Source organism: Pholcus phalangioides, unplaced genomic scaffold, assembly GCF_987345545.1.
Source record: "Pholcus phalangioides strain wild (caught in Gottingen) unplaced genomic scaffold, Ppha-v1.0 ptg000001l_1, whole genome shotgun sequence".
Lineage (NCBI taxonomy): Eukaryota > Metazoa > Arthropoda > Arachnida > Araneae > Pholcidae > Pholcus > Pholcus phalangioides.
The window spans coordinates 23,853,230-23,874,211 of record NW_028301594.1 but is presented as its reverse complement, the minus strand read 5'-3'; the positions used below and the strand labels follow the sequence as shown (position 1 = coordinate 23,874,211).

The window sequence follows — 20,982 nt, the reverse complement described above, 5'->3', positions numbered from 1 at the left end:
ACGCGTTTCGATAAAAATTCTGTTTTTGACATTTTTCTCGAGTTTGAAAAAGAATTTCTTAAAGTCTGTTGATTGTATCATTAAAAAAATAATGATAAAGAAATAAATGATAAAAAATATAATCTTCGCCCAAGAAGACAAGCGTCAACTTTTTTTATCTACTACTGGCGGGTATGAATTAAATGGAAATGGCGGGCAAACGGGTGACAAATTATAACTTATTCCGGGATGATTACTGAAAATCAATGAGATTGTTATATTCTAGATAAATTTAATTGCAGATTCTACCATATACAAGACAAGATTATTGTGCGATTATCTACACAAGTACAATGGTTCGATTACGGACTGATTGACTGTGAACGATTACAATTTTTATTCCAGATTTGTTCTTGTATATATATGTATACAGGGTGGTTCAAAAAACCATCGCCAAAATGAAAGGGCAATTCAGGCATACGATAGTAATTCAAAACCACATAGGAGCATAAATACGCAAATGCCATCTGGAGAACACATACACACTTGGAACACACATTATGGCATGTACCGATTCATTAGAAATTCCGCTGAGGAATGTGTAGCATGCAAGTAAGCATGCAGTCCATGAAGAATTTCCAATGAATCGGTACGTGCCGGAATGTGTGTTCTAAGTGTATGTGTTCTCAGGTATTATTACAGCTTCATGCTTGCTGAGTTCGGGATTGCTTTTAAAGTGTGTGACGCAACAACTCCCTATAGCGGCCCCAGATGGTGATTTTAGAGTACGAATGGCGTAGTGGTAAGATGCTCGTCTTCCACTATGAATTTTACCGTCAAGGTGACCACCGACTTCATTTTCAACCGAACTCAACTGGTTGGAAATTGGCATATGGCGATATATGACAGGAGTTGGTGTGCGGTAGAGTAGTAGATGGCGTTTGTGCGATCCTATGTGATTTTGGATTGTCATCGTATACCTGAATTGCCCTTTCATCTTGGCGATGTTTTTCCGAAGCACTCTGTATAGCGTTGTTTGTTACTTTCAAATAAATTAATGAATTTCCGGATGCACCCATCGTTCGAGAACGCTTCGATATCTCTCTGAGATGTGAAGCGGGGTGTGTTCGTTCCTTCAATGTTCATGTTGACCGCTCCATAAGTATCACTCTCTATCAAAAAGCTCTCGAGAGATAACTTTATACATGTCGCTATTTTCAAAGGAATGTGTTATATGGCAGAATCTGTTCATTACGTTCCTCTTTTATTTTCTACTGAAGGTAAAAATAACATAAAAGACATGTATTCAAAAAGAAAAAAAATTCCCAAATTGTGATCGAAAACAATTAAAGATGGCACTGCGAAGCCCAGAAACCATTGAATTTCATATGCCCATACGTCTTATCTTGACGTCAATTTATTTTTGCAACATAACGAGAAAGAATTACATTTCCCCCCCCCCCCCACCCCGGGCAGCTGCTTAAACACCAATATACCCCATTTTTCATGTTTGCTCCTTTCTTTCTTTTTTTTGGTCTATTGCTTTTCAACTATAATCTGTGCTACATATCTAAAATCCTCTGCAGAATTCGCCTGAAGCTTTTTCTATAAGCATAATCCCCTGAACGGTGTCCAGCCGAAAAAAAAAGAGACCGTCCACGATGAAACGGCATTTATATATATTATTTTTAGCAAATATAGCTTATCTATCTGGTGAGTAGCTTTGAAAAATGTATTAGAGTAAAATATTAAATCTGTATTTACTGACGGATATGTAAACTTTTTTTTTTATTGTATATTATCATGATCTCCGTAATCGCTATCTAACGACGTGACTCACTCGACTTAAAAGAATGAGAAAATTCTAGATTACACACAAAAATCGGGAAAAATCTCTCTAAGAAGGTCATCCCTTTTTTCCTCTGAAAATCAGCCATTTAATAGTGAATTTTTGGGGAAAAAAATCATGTTTGTGAGGATATTCAATAAAACCCCTTTTTTGCGGACACTCGCGTGACAAAAAAATATTGTCCGTAAAAACGGGGTGGCTGTATCATAAGGGAGTTCCGTATCAATTGTATTATATAATATTAAGAGCAACTTAAATGGTCTTTATTTGAATATGAATGAAATTCTGACAATATGAAATGCGTTTAATGTCATGATAATACGTAATTATTGCATAGATACGAAATTAAAATTACAAAAGAAATATTATAAAAGTTTACATACTGAATTAACATCTTTTTGAAAAACTAATCAGTACCTGTGTAATGGGTTTTGCTGAATATTTCAACTCCTTCAAAATGTATTTCAAGCTGATTAAATCCAATATCTTTCCGTCATTGCGTTTGCAGGAAAATGTATTCAATTAATGCATTGAATTCATTTGCAAGAGCACGAATTCCAATTTCACTTCTTTTTTTTTTTTTCACTGTCTTCGAGACTTTAATTTTTTCTCTCAGTGATAGAGAGCGACGATTATACTAGAGTTGGCCATATTGAACAGCGTGGAATAATGCAAAATATAGGAGCACAATCAGAGCAGCACGTGATTTCAGATTCAGTGATTCCCAATGTGGGCGTTAACGCCTCCTTGGAGGCGATGGAAAGTTCCAGGGGGCGGTAGAAACAACGGGTATAACATAAGATCCTATAGGTTAGATTGCGTTGGGGGCGATGGGGGAAAAATTTCTGAAAAAGGGGATGAGGTGGGACAAAAAGGTTGGGAAACTATGTTCTAAACGGACATCAGAGGTGCTTAAACATTAACAAACTGCAAGCCAAAATTTCATTCAAAATTAAATAATGAGTAAAATATTTTATAAAAATAATTAACATAGACTCATGAAATCAATTAATGCGATTGATTACAGGAAAGAAAAATAACGAATGGAAAAAGAGTGTGAGGGAAGGTAAATTGCACTGCGGTTGCGTGATGGAAGAAACATTAAGAACCAATGTAGAATCTCCATAATTCGAATCTCGAAATTTCGAGGTTCCAGATAATCCGAGGTTATCTTTTTGTGCACACGAGGGCTAATTGGACTAGGACATACAATTTATTGCCGATTCCGAACGGCAGCGTTCGACGTTTTGCTTTTCGTATACTCACCGAGAGGTTGGTACATTAACCCCTCGGTGTATGACGGGCAATCTTTTCCCGTGGTCATGTTTTCACCGTTTCTATTCTACCCCCGTGACTGGAAACAAGTATCTGACAAACAAGAATCGGGATTCGTACTCGCGACACCGCCAAACTTCCTTTGATACTTTAGACGATTATCTAATCGACCTGGGGCTAACGCACCCGTATAATGGATAAGACATTTTGTGTGTTTCTCTGTTTTTTTTTTTTAATGTCGTATTCCTTCGAGCGGTCGTATACCTAATTACATAAAAAAAAAATGAATAAATACAGTCGAATCCCGTTATAACGAACTTCAAGAGATCGGATAAATCACTTCGTTAAATTGAAATTTCGTTATAAAGGAATTCAATGTTTTTGCATTGTTCTTATTTAAACTTATCTAAAGGATTAGAAAAGTGTTCGTTAAAACGATAATTTCGTTATAACGCTATTCGTTAAAACTGGATTTAACTGTACATAAATAAATAAAATTTTTGTGCAGATCCTGTGTGCTAAAATGCCCTATTAGAGTACCGTAGAACCTGCTCCAAAAATTCATTTGCAAAAAAATTAAATATCTTTGAGTGCAATATTCATCGAGATAAATTAAAAATTGATAATTTTGGCGACTTATCGCTGTGTTGGAAAGTTTGAAAATTTCCATTTTTTTTTCAGTCACAATGACCATAATATTTTTCGCAGAATTTCAACAATTTGGATTTAGAGAGAGAGTTTACATTTTTCTTTAACTTGTGAACCACACCCTTAATTCATTGACGATAAATGATGATTTGTTTTCAAGTCGAATATCTTCATAAATATTGCAATTAAATATATGGATTTTTTTTTTTTTGCAAATGACTCTGTGGAACAGGCTCTAAGTTTATTTAATTGGATGTTTTAGCTCACGGGGAATGTATAAAAATTTAATTTTTTTAAATTTTTTATAGACGCGGCCCCTCAAAAAAAAAAATTAAGACATTTCAAGAAACATCGTATTATTTGAAAACTTTTTGCAATTGAAAGTGTACTTCTGAAGTCAACGATTGCAGAATTGGTCGAGTGGACGCAAAATTTAAATCAGCTTGTATAGTGTTTATTTTGCTTATCACTTAACTTACACTAACCCATGGGTGCACAACCTTTAGGACAGTGCAGACAGTTATCAATATTCCGCGGGGTCACACAAGGCATATAAGAATGCACCGCGGCTTATTTGCGTCACCTGGAACTGTGCCTCAGGTCATTTAATTACTCTGGAACTGTGCCACGGGTTACTCAAGTGTTAATGTGCCAATAAGACCAGGTACATTACCTACAACTTTTAACCGAACGATGGCGATATCTCGGGTTCTAAAAGCTGTAGAATGAAGCGGTTTTCACCAAAAATTATGGTTTGTGATTTTCTACCCCACTGTGTGAAATTGGTCTTGATGAGGGGTCATATACTTGTTTATTATTGTTCAAACTTTGAAATCTTCAATGTAAACCCTTATTTTTTTTTTTTCCATCTTATCTGATTTATCACATTGCATTTACCCTAAAAATTAAATTTCATTGCTGTAAGTATAAAAATGAGAGAGATATGAGAGTAAAAATGTGTTTGGGGACGCTCTCAACATTGAGAAACTGAATTTGAAGGTTGATTGCAGAGGGAAAAAATACACTAAACAAGTTTCGAACGATAAATGCTCCATATGCTACGCGAGTGTTTGGATATTTTTTTTTAGTGCTGTTAACTTTTTTTTTCATTACTCTTCATTTTAGTGGCTTTATATCCATGATTGAACGAATATTTATACCATAATTATTTCAAACGATGTATATCGCAAAGCAATTGTTTGTGACGACAATTTCATCAATTTAGAAAAATATATAAGAATTTTCCGTCAAACACCGCACTATTTTATATTATAATTTTGTTTCATTTTGCAATTCCTCAATTTTTAATGCTAAAAAAATACGGATGAAACGAAATGTCGTGGTTTTATCAAAGACGACTCCACTAATAGCCACTACCCTAAACTTGGTGCGCACCAGGATGATTTACGCTATTGGGAGAACCGTTATTTATTGATTATTATCTCCATAAATATTAACATCAATCTGATTGTATGGTATTAATTTGTGAATTCTTTGCACATTGTTATATTTACCATTCGTCAGAAGTAACAAAAACCGAGATTCGAGGTTTCTATTTTTTTCTCTAAATAAGAAAATATTCGGTGAATGCTATCTGTTGTAGAAATTTGATCAAAATAAATACTATGCAAATAAAATAAAAAACGCTATCTAGACTGACAGATTTATTTATCTATCAATGAAAACAGCCTGTTGTTTAATACGAGGTGTAGTGACCGTTGTTGATGATAACTTCTTGTATCCGTCTCGGCATCGAGTGAATGAGGCGGATCGCAAGGTCTGGATCTGTTCTTAAAGAATCCCAAGATTCTTCAGCAGTGCCCCATAGTTCTGCAGCTGTCCTTACACCAGTGAAATCAACCTTTGCTTTCCATAAAGCCCATAAATTTTCAATGGGGTTTGAGATCTGCGACATTACTGGGCAAATTCAGCACTTGGATACCATTCTCCTCTATCCAGCGTTCAACCAAACCACTTTTATGGATTGGACTGTTATACTGAAAAATATTTCAAACATGAAAAAAAAATAACTTTGGCAGTAAAATAAATAATAATAAAATAATATGAGATAAATGTGCGTTACTTTAATTGGCGACATTTCTATGAATATGTCACCTGCTGGAAGTGGAAAAACCCATCTGGAAAATGGTTATCCAATACTTCGGGAATCATACTGTGCGCTAGAATGTCACAATATGAATATTCATTCAGTTGTTCTGAAATGAAACGCAGAGGCCCTATGTTGTGGGCAGAAACACAAGACCATGCAGATAAAAATTTTCTGCCACTACGTCCCAAACTTTGGACGTATTGAGGCAGAAAACGTAAATTTCTTGGTCTATATACTCTCTGCTTCTTACTACAGAAAGACTGGATGCAGCTTTGGTCAGTAAAAAGAACTGATTCCCATTCTGCTGCAGTCCATTGGATGTGACTTTGGGCAAACAAAAGTCTTTGCTGTATTTGGTTAGTTGATAACGCGGGCTTACGGGCAGCAACGTAACTATGGGGAGATGCCTCCTTCAAAGTATTCCTTACGGTTTGAACACACACCTGTAAGAGAAGTAAAATATAGTCTAGATTACTCGTTTAATTTCATTCAGAAATTCTTTTCAATCAACAACCACTTCTAAAGCAAAAATAGACTATTGTAGCTAATGTTTTGTATTTGAAATTATGTTTGTCGTCACAAGAGTTTATTGTAGATAATGATTCTTCAAATATTTAAATACCATTTTTGGAATTCGTATTTCTTTTAACTTGTAAATCAGTTTTAATTTGACTATTTTAAAATAAAAATATTTGTTAAAAAATATAACGTATTTTACAATTAGCGTTATTTTTTAAATTAAAAAATACATAAATTGCCCGGATTAAATGAAAACGGTACTCCGTCGGCATTATTTTTCATTGTTTTAAAAAATTTAGTGATTGGCTATACAATCTCCATTTTTCTAACCGCTACTGGATTATGGCCAAATATTTAAAATTAGAAAGCATTTATGACACACACATTAAGTATACTACTCCTATATTGTGTATATTAACGTAGCAGTTTCTTGTTTTGAAAATCTAGGATTATGTTTGGGTACGAAATATTCTGGCATAACCACGGAGTATCTGGTGAATAGTTTTTTAACACTGGTAAAAAACATACCGGCAGATTCAGTTCTCTTTGTATTTGACGTGCATTTAGTCTTAGCTCAACACAGCAGCTGTAGCGACCACAGCATGAGCCTCTTGATGACTCAATGCACGTAATCGGCTGACACCACCCCGTCTTTCTAAAGAGCCAGTATCTCGATGTCTAAAAGATTGAAAAAACACACACACTTTACTGCTGTTAAAGTTTGGTTATCGCTTATCGCTGCAACATATCACGTATTAAAATAAGTTTAAACCATTTTTTAAAAGAGTATATATGCTTATCGACAAATCCATCAATGCACCGTCGACTTACTGATATTCAGCATACTGGAAATCTGAGCCATTGAATATCTGGCGTGGTATAATGCCACTATTCGTTCTTTTGTTGAATTCTCCAGTTTTGGAGCCATCTCACAGGTTCAAGATTTTTAACCAAAAACACGTGTATACGGTATTGATATATATAGGTAAGATGTGTAAGATCATTTGCATGTTAAACCGCGATTTCAAGAGAGGAGAAATTCCCCTCGCAACAACAAGATAAACCATTATTTTCTCAAAACAGCCATTTTGCTTCGGAAGCAAAACACTAATGGAGGTTTTTGAAAATTCAAATGTTTACACAATGAAATTTGATTAAACTTCTGACAACTTCCAGCACCAACCCTATTTATTTCAGCTCATGAATGTTTTCTAAGTAATGAAACTAATTTCTGAAATAGTGAAAAATATCAAAATTTCGTTGTTTATTTGTTTACTCGAATACTTAAAACAAATGTTTTAAAAACTGGAGGGAGAGAGAGATGTGACTTATCGTATCACCGTATACTTAAAACAAAAATTGCCCATTTCGGTAAAGTTATGAGCTTCATATTTAAACATTTTCTCATAATTTGTTATGAGAAATTTTTCAACGAGTTTCAAATTTATGTCTAGTACAGTATATGGTCCCTAAAAGAGGTCGTTTTCATATAATCGCTCATATCTCGCGAAATAGAGGTCGGATTGGAATGAAAATTGATTCTGTTGGGTTTTCGACTATGCTGATTCGAATGAAGTAAAAATTAATGTATGCTTCTATTTTCATAAATTTTTAAAAAATATGTTTTAATAATTCATAATTCATACTTTAAAAAAAGCCAAATTCCAAATGAGTAATAAAATTATACTTGGGGTCATTCAAGTATTACGTCAGCAGCATCGAGGGGGGGGGGGTTTCAGATTTGCTGACTTTTGATGACAAAGGGGGGAGGGGGGGTTTGAATATTGCTTACGTCATCAACCATCCCCTTTTTGAAGACCTGAAATATTCTAAGCTGCTGATGAAATTTTGCTGACGGGGGGGGGGGGGGGGGGGAAATGGCTGAAAATCTGCTTACGTAATACTTGAATGGCCCCTTTGGCCCATTAGAATCTATCATTTAAAATAAAAATTAATGAGATACCTATATTATTTCAGCAATTATGTGCTCAAAAACAACATGTTTCCGTTTAACATTACGACACTCATTTTTCAATACATTATATTTCACTAACCGTTCGTTCAAAACTAATGAAATTTGGTATTTCGGCATTTCTTGAGATACTGAATCCAAATATGGAAGAAAACAATGGGGTTACTATTGAACTTTTAATGGATATTGTTTTAACAACTAGATGGCCCCTTAAGAAAAAATTAACTTAGTACACTTATGGAAGATCATAAACAAAGAAGAATGCCACCTTTCTTTTTTTTTACAACAAATACAACCCAAGATATCGTCTTCGTTCGGTTAAAAGTTGTGGGTACTGTACATTCCCCCTCACATATTTTACAGATTAAAAGTTAATCTTTTAATGTGCCGCGGGCCACTCAATTAAGGTGAAACCACACGACGGGTAACTTCAGTGGTACATTTCCAAATATCTGAACTTACCCGGGTTGCAGTTCCGCTCACTTTAGTGGCCAGCTGAACATTTACAGATCACTTGAGTGACCCGCACTTTTCATTTAAACAGGATTAATTTTGATCTAGTGGGCCACATCAGATGACTCCGAGAGCCACATCTGGCCCACGGGCCATGCGTTGAGCATGTATGCATTACCCAGAAATTCACCGACAATTATTTTTTTTATTTTTACACCATCCTTACATTATCTATAGTGAGCATTAAATAAATAGATGCCTTTCCCAATACCCCTTACATGGCATGAACTACTGAATTTTATAGATGTGGAGCGATGCGATGAGGTAACTCCTTTAAGCTATACAATTGAGTGTCACGGCGATATATTTCGCCCGTGCTTGCCGAACACGTATAGGATGAAAATGAAAACATACTCAAGTACAGTGTTTCTCAAAGCGTTGTCACCAACATTTCTCAAGCGTATCGCGGCAAGCTGACAGACAAGATCGATGATTGACTGTTCAGTGATCTAGTAAAAAAGAGTGGCTCTTAAGAAAAGTGGCTCATAAAGAAAAAGTCAATGTTTTGATGACGAAGATTTCTTACCGAAAAAAAAGAAATAGCCTGGCAGAAAGTTTTTGCTGTTCTAGAAGCATTTATATTCACACTTATTTATTATATTTACAGGAACACTCATGTTATGCAATACTCGTTAAATTCATCAGTGATACTTAAATGCATTCGTTACTTCTTGTACGCTTAATGATTTGTTTCTAAATATTTTATTCTTTTTAACATTTTTTATAGGAATCGTAAAAAGCAAACCTTGTAAGTATTTCACCGTTTTCTTATAAATGGTTAGGGTAGGGTTTATTTTAACATTTAACCAATAACCACATCTAATGTAATACAAAATACTCATCACTCAGAATATACAAAATTGCATACCAATTCAATTAGTCAAAATAAATTTTGAAAATGAGTTAAAAAAATATTTTTATAAAGGATACGAAAAACTCTGATAAACGTGAAAATTGAATTCTCCACAAGCGTTAAAGATAAACATTTCTTTTTTTTAAAGAAATGTTCATACTGGAGAAAAGCCTTTACACTTCAAAAACCATTCGAAAGTGCTTTTGATGCTATTAACTATATGGATGCTCAAAATGTTCATTTTGAGCATCAATAATAATCTCCCACACATCTTTTTCTTGTTTTATTACATATCCTGTTGTAAAGGCAAAAAAGAAGGTAGAGGTGGACTACCCTTCTTTCTACAAGATGAAGAGGCTGTTACCCCGTCGATGGATGAACCGGAAGGAGCATTGCCGAAAGACATGTACACAGCATTTGGTTTCCCATCGCCACCAGATGTAACGCAACCTGAACCTAAGGCTAATATTCCAGAAGCAAAGAACGCCGATGTACCTGAACCAAAGAATGCTGATGTACCAGAACCAAAGAATGCTTATGTACCAGAACCAAACAATGATGACATGGAAGCACAACAAGAACAAAAGAATGCTGATGTGCCAGAACCAAAGAACGCTGATGTACCAGAACCAAAGAATGCTGATGTGCCAGAACCAAAGAATCCTGATGCACCAGAACCAAAGAACGCTGATGTGCCAGAACCAAAGAATGCTGATGTGCCAGAACCACAGACCGCTGATGTACCAGAACCAAAGACCGCTGATGTACCAGAACCACAGACCGCTGATGTACCAGAACCAAAGACCGCTGATGTACCAGAACCAAAGACCGCTGATGTAGCAGAACAAAAGAATGCTGATGTACCAGAACCAAAGACCGCTGATGTACCAGAACCAAAGAATGCTGATGAACCAGAACCAAAGAACGCTGATGTACCAGAACCAAAGAATGCTGATGAACCAGAACCAAAGAACGCTGATGTGCCAGAACCAAAGAATGCTGATGCGCCAGAGCCAAAGAACGCTGATGTGCCAGAACCAAAGAATGCTGATGTACCAGAACCAAAGAACGCTGATGTGCCAGAACCAAAGAACGCTGATGAACCAGAGCCAAAGAACGCTGATGTACCAGAACCAAAGAATCCTGATGCACCAGAACCAAAGAACGCTGATGTACCAGAACCAAAGAACGCTGATGCACCAGAACCAAAGAATGCTAATGAACCAGAACCAACGACCGCTGATGTACCAGAACCAAAGACCGCTGATGTACCAGAAGCAAAGAATGCTGATGCACCAGAACCAAAGACCGCTGATGTACCAGAACCAAAGAACGCTGATGTGCCAGAACCAAAGAACGCTGATGAACCAGAGCCAAAGAACGCTGATGTACCAGAACCAAAGAATCCTGATGCACCAGAACCAAAGAACGCTGATGTACCAGAACCAAAGACCGCTGATGTACCAGAACCAAAGAGTGCTGATGTGCCAGAACCAAAGAATGCTGATGTGCCAGAACCACAGACCGCTGATGTACCAGAACCAAAGACCGCTGATGTACCAGAACCACAGACCGCTGATGTGCCAGAACCAAAGAACGCTGATGCACCAGAACCAAAGAATGCTGATGAACCAGAACCAAAGAATCCTGATGAACCAGAACCAAAGAACGCTGATGTGCCAGAACCAAAGAACGCTGATGCACCAGAACCAAAGAATGCTGATGAACCAGAACCAAAGACCGCTGATGTACCAGAACCAAAGAATACTGATGTGCCAGAACCAAAGAATCCTGATGCACCAGAACCAAAGAACGCTGATGTGCCAGAACCAAAGAATGCTGATGTGCCAGAACCACAGACCGCTGATGTACCAGAACCAAAGACCGCTGATGTACCAGAACCACAGACCGCTGATGTACCAGAACCAAAGACCGCTGATGTACCAGAACCAAAGACCGCTGATGCACCAGAACCAAAGAATGCTGATGTACCAGAACTAAAGAATGCTGATGTACCAGAACCCAAGAATGCTGATGTACCAGAACCCAAGAATGCTGATGTACCAGAGCCAAAGAACGCTGATGTGCCAGAACCAAAGAATGCTGATGAACCAGAGCCAAAGAACGCTGATGTACCAGAACCAAAGACCGCTGATGTACCAGAACCACAGAATCCTGATGTACCAGAACCAAAGAACGCTGATGCACCAGAACCAAAGAACGCTGATGAACCAGAACCAAAGACCGCTGATGTACCAGAACCAAAGACCGCTGATGTACCAGAACCAAAGAATCCTGATGCACCAGAACCAAAGAATGCTGATGTGCCAGAACCAAAGAACGCTGATGTACCAGAATCAAAGAACGCTGATGTACCAGAACCAAAGAATGCTGATGAACCAGAACCAAAGAACGCTGATGTACCAGAACCAAAGAATGCTGATGTACCAGAAACAAAGAACGCTGATGTACCAGAACCAAAGAAAGCTGATGTACCAGAAACAAAGAACGCTGATGTACCAGAACCAAAGAATGCTGATGAACCAGAACCAAAGAATGCTGATGCACCAGAGCCAAAGAATGCTGATGTACCAGAACCAAAGAATGCTGATGCACCAGAGCCAAAGAATGCTGATGTACCAGAACCAAAGAACGCTGATGCACCAGAACCAAAGAATGCTGATGAACCAGAACCAAAGACGGCTGATGTACCAGAACCAAAGACCGCTGATGTACCAGAACCAAAGAATGCTGATGTACCAGAACCAAAGAACGCTGATGTACCAGAACCAAAGAATCCTGATGCACCAGAACCAAAGAACGCTGATGTGCCAGAACCAAAGAACGCTGATGCACCAGAACCAAAGAATGCTGATGTGCCAGAACCAAAGACCGCTGATGTACCGGAACCAAAGAATACTGATGTCCCAGAACCAAAGAATCCTGATGCACCAGAATCAAAGAACGCTGATGTGCCAGAACCAAAGAATGCTGATGTGCCAGAACCACAGACCGCTGATGTACCAGAACCAAAGACCGCTGATGTACCAGAACCACAGACCGCTGATGTACCAGAACCAAAGACCGCTGATGTACCAGAACCAAAGACCGCTGATGCACCAGAACCAAAGAATGCTGATGTACCAGAACCAAAGAATGCTGATGAACCAGAACCAAAGAACGCTGATGTACCAGAACCAAAGAATGCTGATGTACCAGAACCAAAGACCGCTGATGTACCGGAACCCAAGAATGCTGATGTACCAGAGCCAAAGAACGCTGATGTGCCAGAACCAAAGAATGCTGATGCGCCAGAGCCAAAGAACGCTGATGTGCCAGAACCAAAGAATGCTGATGCGCCAGAGCCAAAGAATCCTGATGTACCAGAACCAAAGACCGCTGATGTACCAGAACCAAAGACCGCTGATGTACCAGAACCACAGAATGCTGATGTGCCAGAACCAAAGACCGCTGATGTACCAGAGCCAAAGACCGCTGATGTACCAGAATCAAAGAACGCTGATGTACCAGAACAAAAGAATGCTGATGAACCAGAACCAAAGAACGCTGATGTACCAGAACCAAAGAATGCTGATGTACCAGAAACAAAGAACGCTGATGTACCAGAACCAAAGAATGCTAATGTACCAGAAACAAAGAACGCTGATGTACCAGAACCAAAGAATGCTGATGTACCAGAACCAAAGAACGCTGATGAACCAGAACCAAAGAACGCTGATGTACCAGAACCAAAGAATGCTGATGCACCAGAGCCAAAGAATGCTGATGTACCAGAACCAAAGAATGCTGATGCACCAGAGCCAAAGAATGCTGATGTACCAGAACCAAAGACCGCTGATGTACCGGAACCAAAGAACGCTGATGTACCGGAACCAAAGACCGCTGATGCACCAGAACCAAAGACCGCTGATGTACCAGAAACAAAGAACGCTGATGTACCAGAAACAAAGAACGCTGATGTACCAGAACCAAAGAATGCTGATGAACCAGAACCAAAGAACGCTGATGTACCAGAGCCAAAGAATGCTGATGCACCAGAACCAAAGAACGCTGATGAACCAGAGCCAAAGAACGCTGATGTGCCAGAACCAAAGAATCCTGATGCACCAGAACCAAAGAACGCTGATGTGCCAGAACCAAAGAATCCTGATGCACCAGAAACAAAGAACGCTGATGTGCCAGAACCAAAGAACGCTGATGTGCCAGAACCAAAGAACGCTGATGCACCAGAACCAAAGAATGCTGATGAACCAGAACCAAAGAATGCTGATGCACCAGAACCAAAGACCGCTGATGTACCAGAACCAAAGAACGCTGATGTACCAGAACCAAAGAACGCTGATGTACCAGAACCAAAGAATGCTGATGTACCAGAACCAAAGAATGCTGATGTGCCAGAACCAAAGAATGCTGATGCACCAGAACCAAAGACCGCTGATGTGCCAGAACCAAAGAACGCTGATGTGCCAGAACCAAAGAACGCTGATGAGCCAGAGCCAAAGAACGCTGATGTACCAGAACCAAAGAATCCTGATGCACCAGAACCAAAGAATGCTGATGTGCCAGAACCAAAGAACGCTGATGCACCAGAACCAAAGAATGCTGATGAACCAGAACCAAAGACCGCTGATGTACCAGAACCAAAGACCGCTGATGTACCAGAACCACAGACCGCTGATGTACCAGAACCAAAGACCGCTGATGTACCAGAACCAAAGACCGCTGATGTACCAGAACCAAAGAATGCTGATGAACCAGAACCAAAGAACGCTGATGTACCAGAACCAAAGAATGCTGATGCACCAGAACCAAAGACCGCTGATGTACCAGAACCAAAGAATGCTGATGTACCAGAACCAAAGAATGCTGATGCACCAGAACCAAAGAATGCTGATGCACCAGAACCAAAGACCGCTGATGTACCAGAACCAAAGACCGCTGATGTACCAGAACCAAAGAACGCTGATGTACCAGAACCAAAGAATCCTGATGCACCAGAACCAAAGAATGCTGATGTACCAGAACCAAAGAATGCTGATGAACCAGAACCAAAGACGGCTGATGTACCAGAACCAAAGACCGCTGATGTACCAGAACCAAAGAATGCTGATGTACCAGAAACAAAGACCGCTGATGTACCAGAACCAAAGAATGCTGATGTGCCAGAACCAAAGACCGCTGATGTACCAGAACCAAAGAATGTTGATGTGCCAGAACCACATACCGCCGATGTACCAGAACCAAAGACCGCTGATGTACCAGAAGCAAAGACCGATGATGCACCAGAACCAAAGACCGCTGATGTACCAGAACCAAAGAACGCTGATGTGCCAGAACCAAAGAACGCTGATGAACCAGAACCAAAGAACGCTGATGTACCAGAACCAAAGAACGCTGATGTGCCAGAACCAAAGAACGCTGATGAATCAGAGCCAAAGAACGCTGATGTACCAGAACCAAAGAATCCTGATGCACCAGAACCAAAGAATGCTGATGTGCCAGAACCAAAGAACGCTGATGCACCAGAACCAAAGAATGCTGATGAACCAGAACCAAAGACCGCTGATGTACCAGAACCAAAGACCGCTGATGTACCAGAGCCAAAGAACGATGATGTACCAGAACCAAAGAATCCTGATGCACCAGAACCAAAGAACGCTGATGTGCCAGAACCAAAGAACGCTGATGCACCAGAACCAAAGAATGCTGATGAACCAGAACCAAAGACGGCTGATGTACCAGAACCAAAGACCGCTGATGTACCAGAACCAAAGAATGCTGATGTGCCAGAACCAAAGACCGCTGATGTACCAGAACCAAAGAACGCTGATATACCAGAACCAAAGAATCCTGATGCACCAGAACCAAAGAACGCTGATGTGCCAGAACCAAAGAACGCTGATGCACCAGAACCAAAGAATGCTGATGAACCAGAACCAAAGACCGCTGATGTACCAGAACCAAAGAATGCTGATGTGCCAGAACCACAGACCGCTGATGTACCAGAACCAAAGACCGCTGATGTACCAGAACCAAAGACCGCTGATGCACCAGAACCAAAGAACGCTGATGGGCCAGAACCAAAGAATGTTGATGCACCAGAACCAAAGAATGCTGATGAACCAGAACCAAAGAACGCTGATGTACCAGAACCAAAGAATGCTGATGCACCAGAGCCAAAGACCGCTGATGTACCAGAACCAAAGAATGCTGATGTACCAGAACCAAAGACCGCTGATGTACCGGAACCAAAGAACGCTGATGTACCAGAACCAAAGACCGCTGATGTACCAGAACCAAAGAACGCTGATATACCAGTTGAATCACTACCAGAAGGGAAAAACGCTGACGTTCCCGATGCCAGAAATGCGGATTTGGGAAAACAAGCGGAAGACGCAGTCAACGAAGTTGTAAGTAATGGTAGTTTTTCATATTAATAAAATCTCAAGTAATGCTTCATTTTACATGAAAACGATACTATAATTATTCAAAAAAAAACTATACACGCCGTTGCACCTGACATATGAGTATAACCATGTATTTCAAGCATTTAATTTAATGTTAAAAATTAGGATTTTCGAATTGCGTAAATATTTCTCTGAATATGCATGAGATGGATTATGCCATTCATCCCTGAATAGGAGGTCTGGAGTGGGCAAATTTTTATTTGTTGAAGCAAGTTTATTTGAAGCAAGTTTGGAAATTTGGCTAGCTAAACAAAGGAAATTGGTTTGAGAAAGTTTCACTGCTACAGTTGTAAAAATTATTCTTTTTACAGCCTCCAACCGCAAAAAAAGACGATCGCAAGAATTTACTTCTGCTTCTATTGTGTAGGAAAAACTCTATATCTTAACATTTGAATGAAAATTCGCCGAGATGACCAATTTTTTGTCACAGCTGTCTGAATAGTCTGTTGATATCTGAGCCAAAACTGGCCATTAAATTTCTTATTTATTTATTTGTGGTTATTCTTTGCCAAAAAAAAATGTTCTTTTAAAAGAAAAAAATATTACTTAATTAAACAATTAATTAATTATGCAATTTGAGTCGATATCTTTACTAGGAACACTCTACTGGATAACCTCAGGTCTTAACTTGCAAAAACAATTAATTAAAAACCGTTAAAAATGAGATACACATATGTGTATCTCTGGAGCGAAGCGGATGTATTTTTTTTAGACTTCACTTTCTCGTGAAACGGGACAACAATCAAGAATTTCACTCATGGTTATCTCGACGAATTTTCGTTCAAATGTTTAGCGGTGAATTTATTCAGTACTATAATGAAGGGCACGAATTTTAGTAATTGGCATTCATATTTTAATTGAGGGCCCATGAAAGATTTAATTATAATTTACTTTGATTCTATATTGATTTGTGTAAGTGTCATTATCACAGCTCGATATATAAGAGCTTTTTCTTTTCTGGAAAATTCGAAAATCAACCGTGGAAAATTCTTTTTTCGTCCGATCACGATACGTGAAACACCTCCTTATGTTGAAATAAATCATTCAAGTCAATCAAAATGCTATAAAATTGTGTTAAAAATAATAATATCGTGATTTTTCAGAATATGTATCAAAACGTGAATGATCAGACTGCAAAATTTTATTTATATACCAATGTAAACATTTTGATACTGTATATGGTCACATACTGCAAAAAAAAAATAATCTCTTTCGTATTTTATTTTCACAGGATGGGAAAGTAAGTGATTATTAATCAATAACCATCTTGTAACACTTCGTCTAAGTTGCTCTCTTATTATCACTTACTCTGTAGATAGTTAGATAATTAGAGTTATTACTTACTCTATAGTATAATTTTTTATGTTGATTCTCAGTTCTATTCGCCCTCTATTAACATGTGAAAGTAGTGTTATATTTCTGTTGCACTGTAGAACTGATCATGCTCTTTTTTTGTTTATTTTTTACCAAGGCGACAGTACGTATTACCTAGTTAGTTCTTCGAAAAAATATATATATTTTTCCATTTTTATAATTTGATATTTTATAAAAGCTCTGCACTTCTATAACATTTTTGGTAAATTTTTCGCGAATACTGTTTATACTATAGGCCTATACGCGTTATATACTAGAAAACATATTAATTTTGTTTTTCGCAGAGAGTGAGTATCAGGATCTAAAATTTTTCAATTTCAGGTGGTTGAAATGAATTTCCTTGAACATGTAATGGCAACAATGTATGCTTCACAATATCGATGATGAAAAATGTCATTAATTTTGATACCATAATACCTCTCATTTAAAAAATATATATATGATTAATTTTATTGTCCATTTCGTAACCAATTAAGACCAATGACTTTTTTGTCAGATTTAAATATATATATTACTAACAAAGATCGAAATTGGAACTGCCAATGTCTGAATTTCTAGATTTGGCCAGCCAGTTCGCGAAGTGTCTAGTAATCCCAGGCCAAAGTCCAAAAAAATGGATGGTTCGGTGTCATTGCCAAGTTGCAGTATTTTTTCGTGATAATTATGGCCAGGTTAGTTATGGCAACCCTAACAATCAAAGGAATAAGAATTTCGATATCTCACACATACACATAATAATATTAACCTTATACTTTTTTTGATCTTTTAAATCATTTATTTTCATGCCTCCATCGTATATTATCATATTTTAATATCAATTCTTTTGTGTTATTTTTTTAAGAATTGTAGTATCGAACTATACTAATCACAGTGGATTATGAGGTAGTCCCCTAACTGTGAACGTGACAAGATGGCCGAAACGTAGAGCCGCGACTATAGGGAGCATCGAAACTATTATTATAGTGGTTATCTATACTATATTGATTCACACAAGATACAAATCATATCGGTGTTGCGATGTGGTAACCATTTTATTTTTTAAAATTTGACTGCGTAAACTAAACAGGATAGTAACTATCGTCCGCGTAATAATTACACGTGAAAAAGTAATACGGAAAAGTGTTTTCCGTTTTTTAAGATCCGACGAATATTTAGGGAATGGTAACAGTTTGAATTTTTGTGGCGTGTTTTTTTTCTGACGTTCAGTTACGAGACAAACAACGAACGAAAGTAAATTTCTCCCTCAGTATGAGTGATTGGGGCTTTGGCCGGCCAATTCGTGAAGTTACTGAGGATTAATGGGCAATGTCCGATGTACTGATGTAAGACGATTCGGTAGACACACATTCATTTTCTTTATCGCCAACGTGTGATACATGGCTATGTATTTGTATTGGAATAGTTCTATGTGATGAGAAAAAAAAAAAGCGAAAGTAGAGAGAACAAACCATTTATATAACAATGTAGGCATACACAGGTGGTAACTATCGACCGCCCTCAAACATTAATGAATTATAATGTAAACCTGAACAAGAAAAGACACTTTGAACTAGAATTTTCTCAAATTGCAGTATTTGAGCTCATCCGGTAAGATTAATATAAAAAACTGCTGCACCAAAAATTTTGATATTTTGTAGGAATATTTATACGGCATATGTGTTAGTAAAATGAATCTCGAACTACGATACCTGATCGTTTGTTAGTATTTTATGAGTTTTTAAAGTTTGAAAAAATTTATAAATTTAAAAAAAACTCTCTTAATTCAACATTTTTTTTTAAATAATTGGGTTAATTCCTAAATCTGAGGTTCATTTTACTAGCACATGGCTAGTGAACATTTCTGCAGAATTTCACACATGGATGAACTGAAAAACTGCAATCTGAGAAGATCTTAATAACAACCATGTTAAAATTTGAAAAGTGCTCACACACACACGCAAGACAGGAAAAAACATTGGTTTGCTTTTCCCTCGATTTCTCTTAGGGTTATACCATTATTACTGAGTTTCGAAAACGCCAAGTTATACGTTTGGTGTACGTTCAGTGAATTTGGCAGGATTATAAAGTAATGACGTAATCAATTTTTAAAGCGTTATATCTCTTGGTCAGATCAGAAAACCGAAAACAACTTTTCCCATATTAGTTTTCACGAGTAATCACGTGTGTTATTATTGGGCGGTCGATAGTTACCACCTGTGTATGCCTACATTGTTATATAAATGGTTTGTTCTCCCTGCTTTCGCTTTTTTTTTCTCATCACATAGAACTAATCCAATACAAATGCATAGCCATATGTCACACGTTGGCGATTAAGAAAATGAATGCGTGCCTACTGAATCGTCTTACATCAGCACATCCAACATTGGCCATTAATTCTCAGAAGCTTTACGAATTGGTCGGCCAAAGCCCCAATCAAATCAGACTTTGGCCAAACCTGTCGGTCATTTCGCGAATTTCCCGCATTTAGAGTTTTTCCAGTAACTTTTATATAATAAGTAATTGAATCCATCTTCGAGCCAACAGGTTTGCCACTCTAAATGATGTCTCAGAAATCGTTTAAAAAAAACAGAATAGAGAACAGTAAATGACTATGGTGATAAGATTGACGTCACATTTTTGCTCAAAGATGGCGACTAACTCATCCTGATATATAATGGGTCTCCAGCTAATTACTGCTCCCTATCCAGCTTTTCTTTACATTTCCAAGACATCACTTGCAGCTGCAAAGATATATGATGAGTCCGGCTCTTCTTTATAAGCGGCTAGTGATAGTTTTGGCATGTATCTAACTCTCACGTATTACCATATAATCTAAACTTTCCTAGTATACAATTATTATTCTAATTTATTATTTCGGATTAATTCGGAATTTTAATTTTACTATGTATTCAGACTCGCGCATACCTAGTTTTCGTCTATACGTAGTATGCAGTACAGTACTTAATCATAGATGATACATATAGTAATATAATTTTTTTTTCCAACGTATGAAAATTCAGATTTCAATACCTAACATTACGTATTATAACATAATTCGATGTGGGTGTGTATTTAAATTATTGATAGTTTAAATTTGATTTATTCCATCCAAATAGGGAGTAAGTGTATTTTGTAACACATATTTAAATGACTTTAAGTGCAGAATGAAAAAAATTGTTTTTTTGGGGGAGGGAAGGGGGAACAATTTTGCAAAACAATTACAGAGAGACCGATCACTACTAATATAATTGGAATTAAATTCCCCTTTGCAAATTTTTAAATTTTTTTTAAATTTAAACATAAAGTTGGTGAGTAACGGGAAAAATTTTTGATTATTTCATTTGTATTAATGAAACATTAATTACTTCAATATTTCTCTTGAAGTCAATTTCGTAAAACCACTAATGCATTGTGGACATAGAA

General features: G+C 37.6%; 1 protein-coding gene across 1 annotated transcript; it reads left to right on the top strand.

Annotated features, from left to right (window-relative positions):
* Positions 1-1,523: 1,523 nt before the first annotated feature.
* LOC149090144 (uncharacterized) lies at positions 1,524-16,176 on the top strand. Its single transcript, XM_089232632.1, has 3 exons — positions 1,524-1,692; positions 9,593-9,613; positions 10,025-16,176. Exons 1-3 carry the CDS (start codon positions 1,641-1,643, stop codon positions 16,174-16,176), a joined length of 6,225 nt encoding a protein of 2,074 aa, XP_089088758.1. The 5' UTR covers positions 1,524-1,640.
* Positions 16,177-20,982: the final 4,806 nt, after the last annotated feature.

Coding starts and splice junctions, on each gene's coding strand:
- LOC149090144 (XM_089232632.1), top strand. CDS start 1,641: ATGAAACGGCATTTATATATATTATTTTTAGCAAATATAGCTTATCTA. Junction 1,693..9,592: donor AAATATAGCTTATCTATCTG/GTGAGTAGCTTT, acceptor CATTTTTTATAG/GAATCGTAAAAAGCAAACCT. Junction 9,614..10,024: donor AATCGTAAAAAGCAAACCTT/GTAAGTATTTCA, acceptor CCTGTTGTAAAG/GCAAAAAAGAAGGTAGAGGT.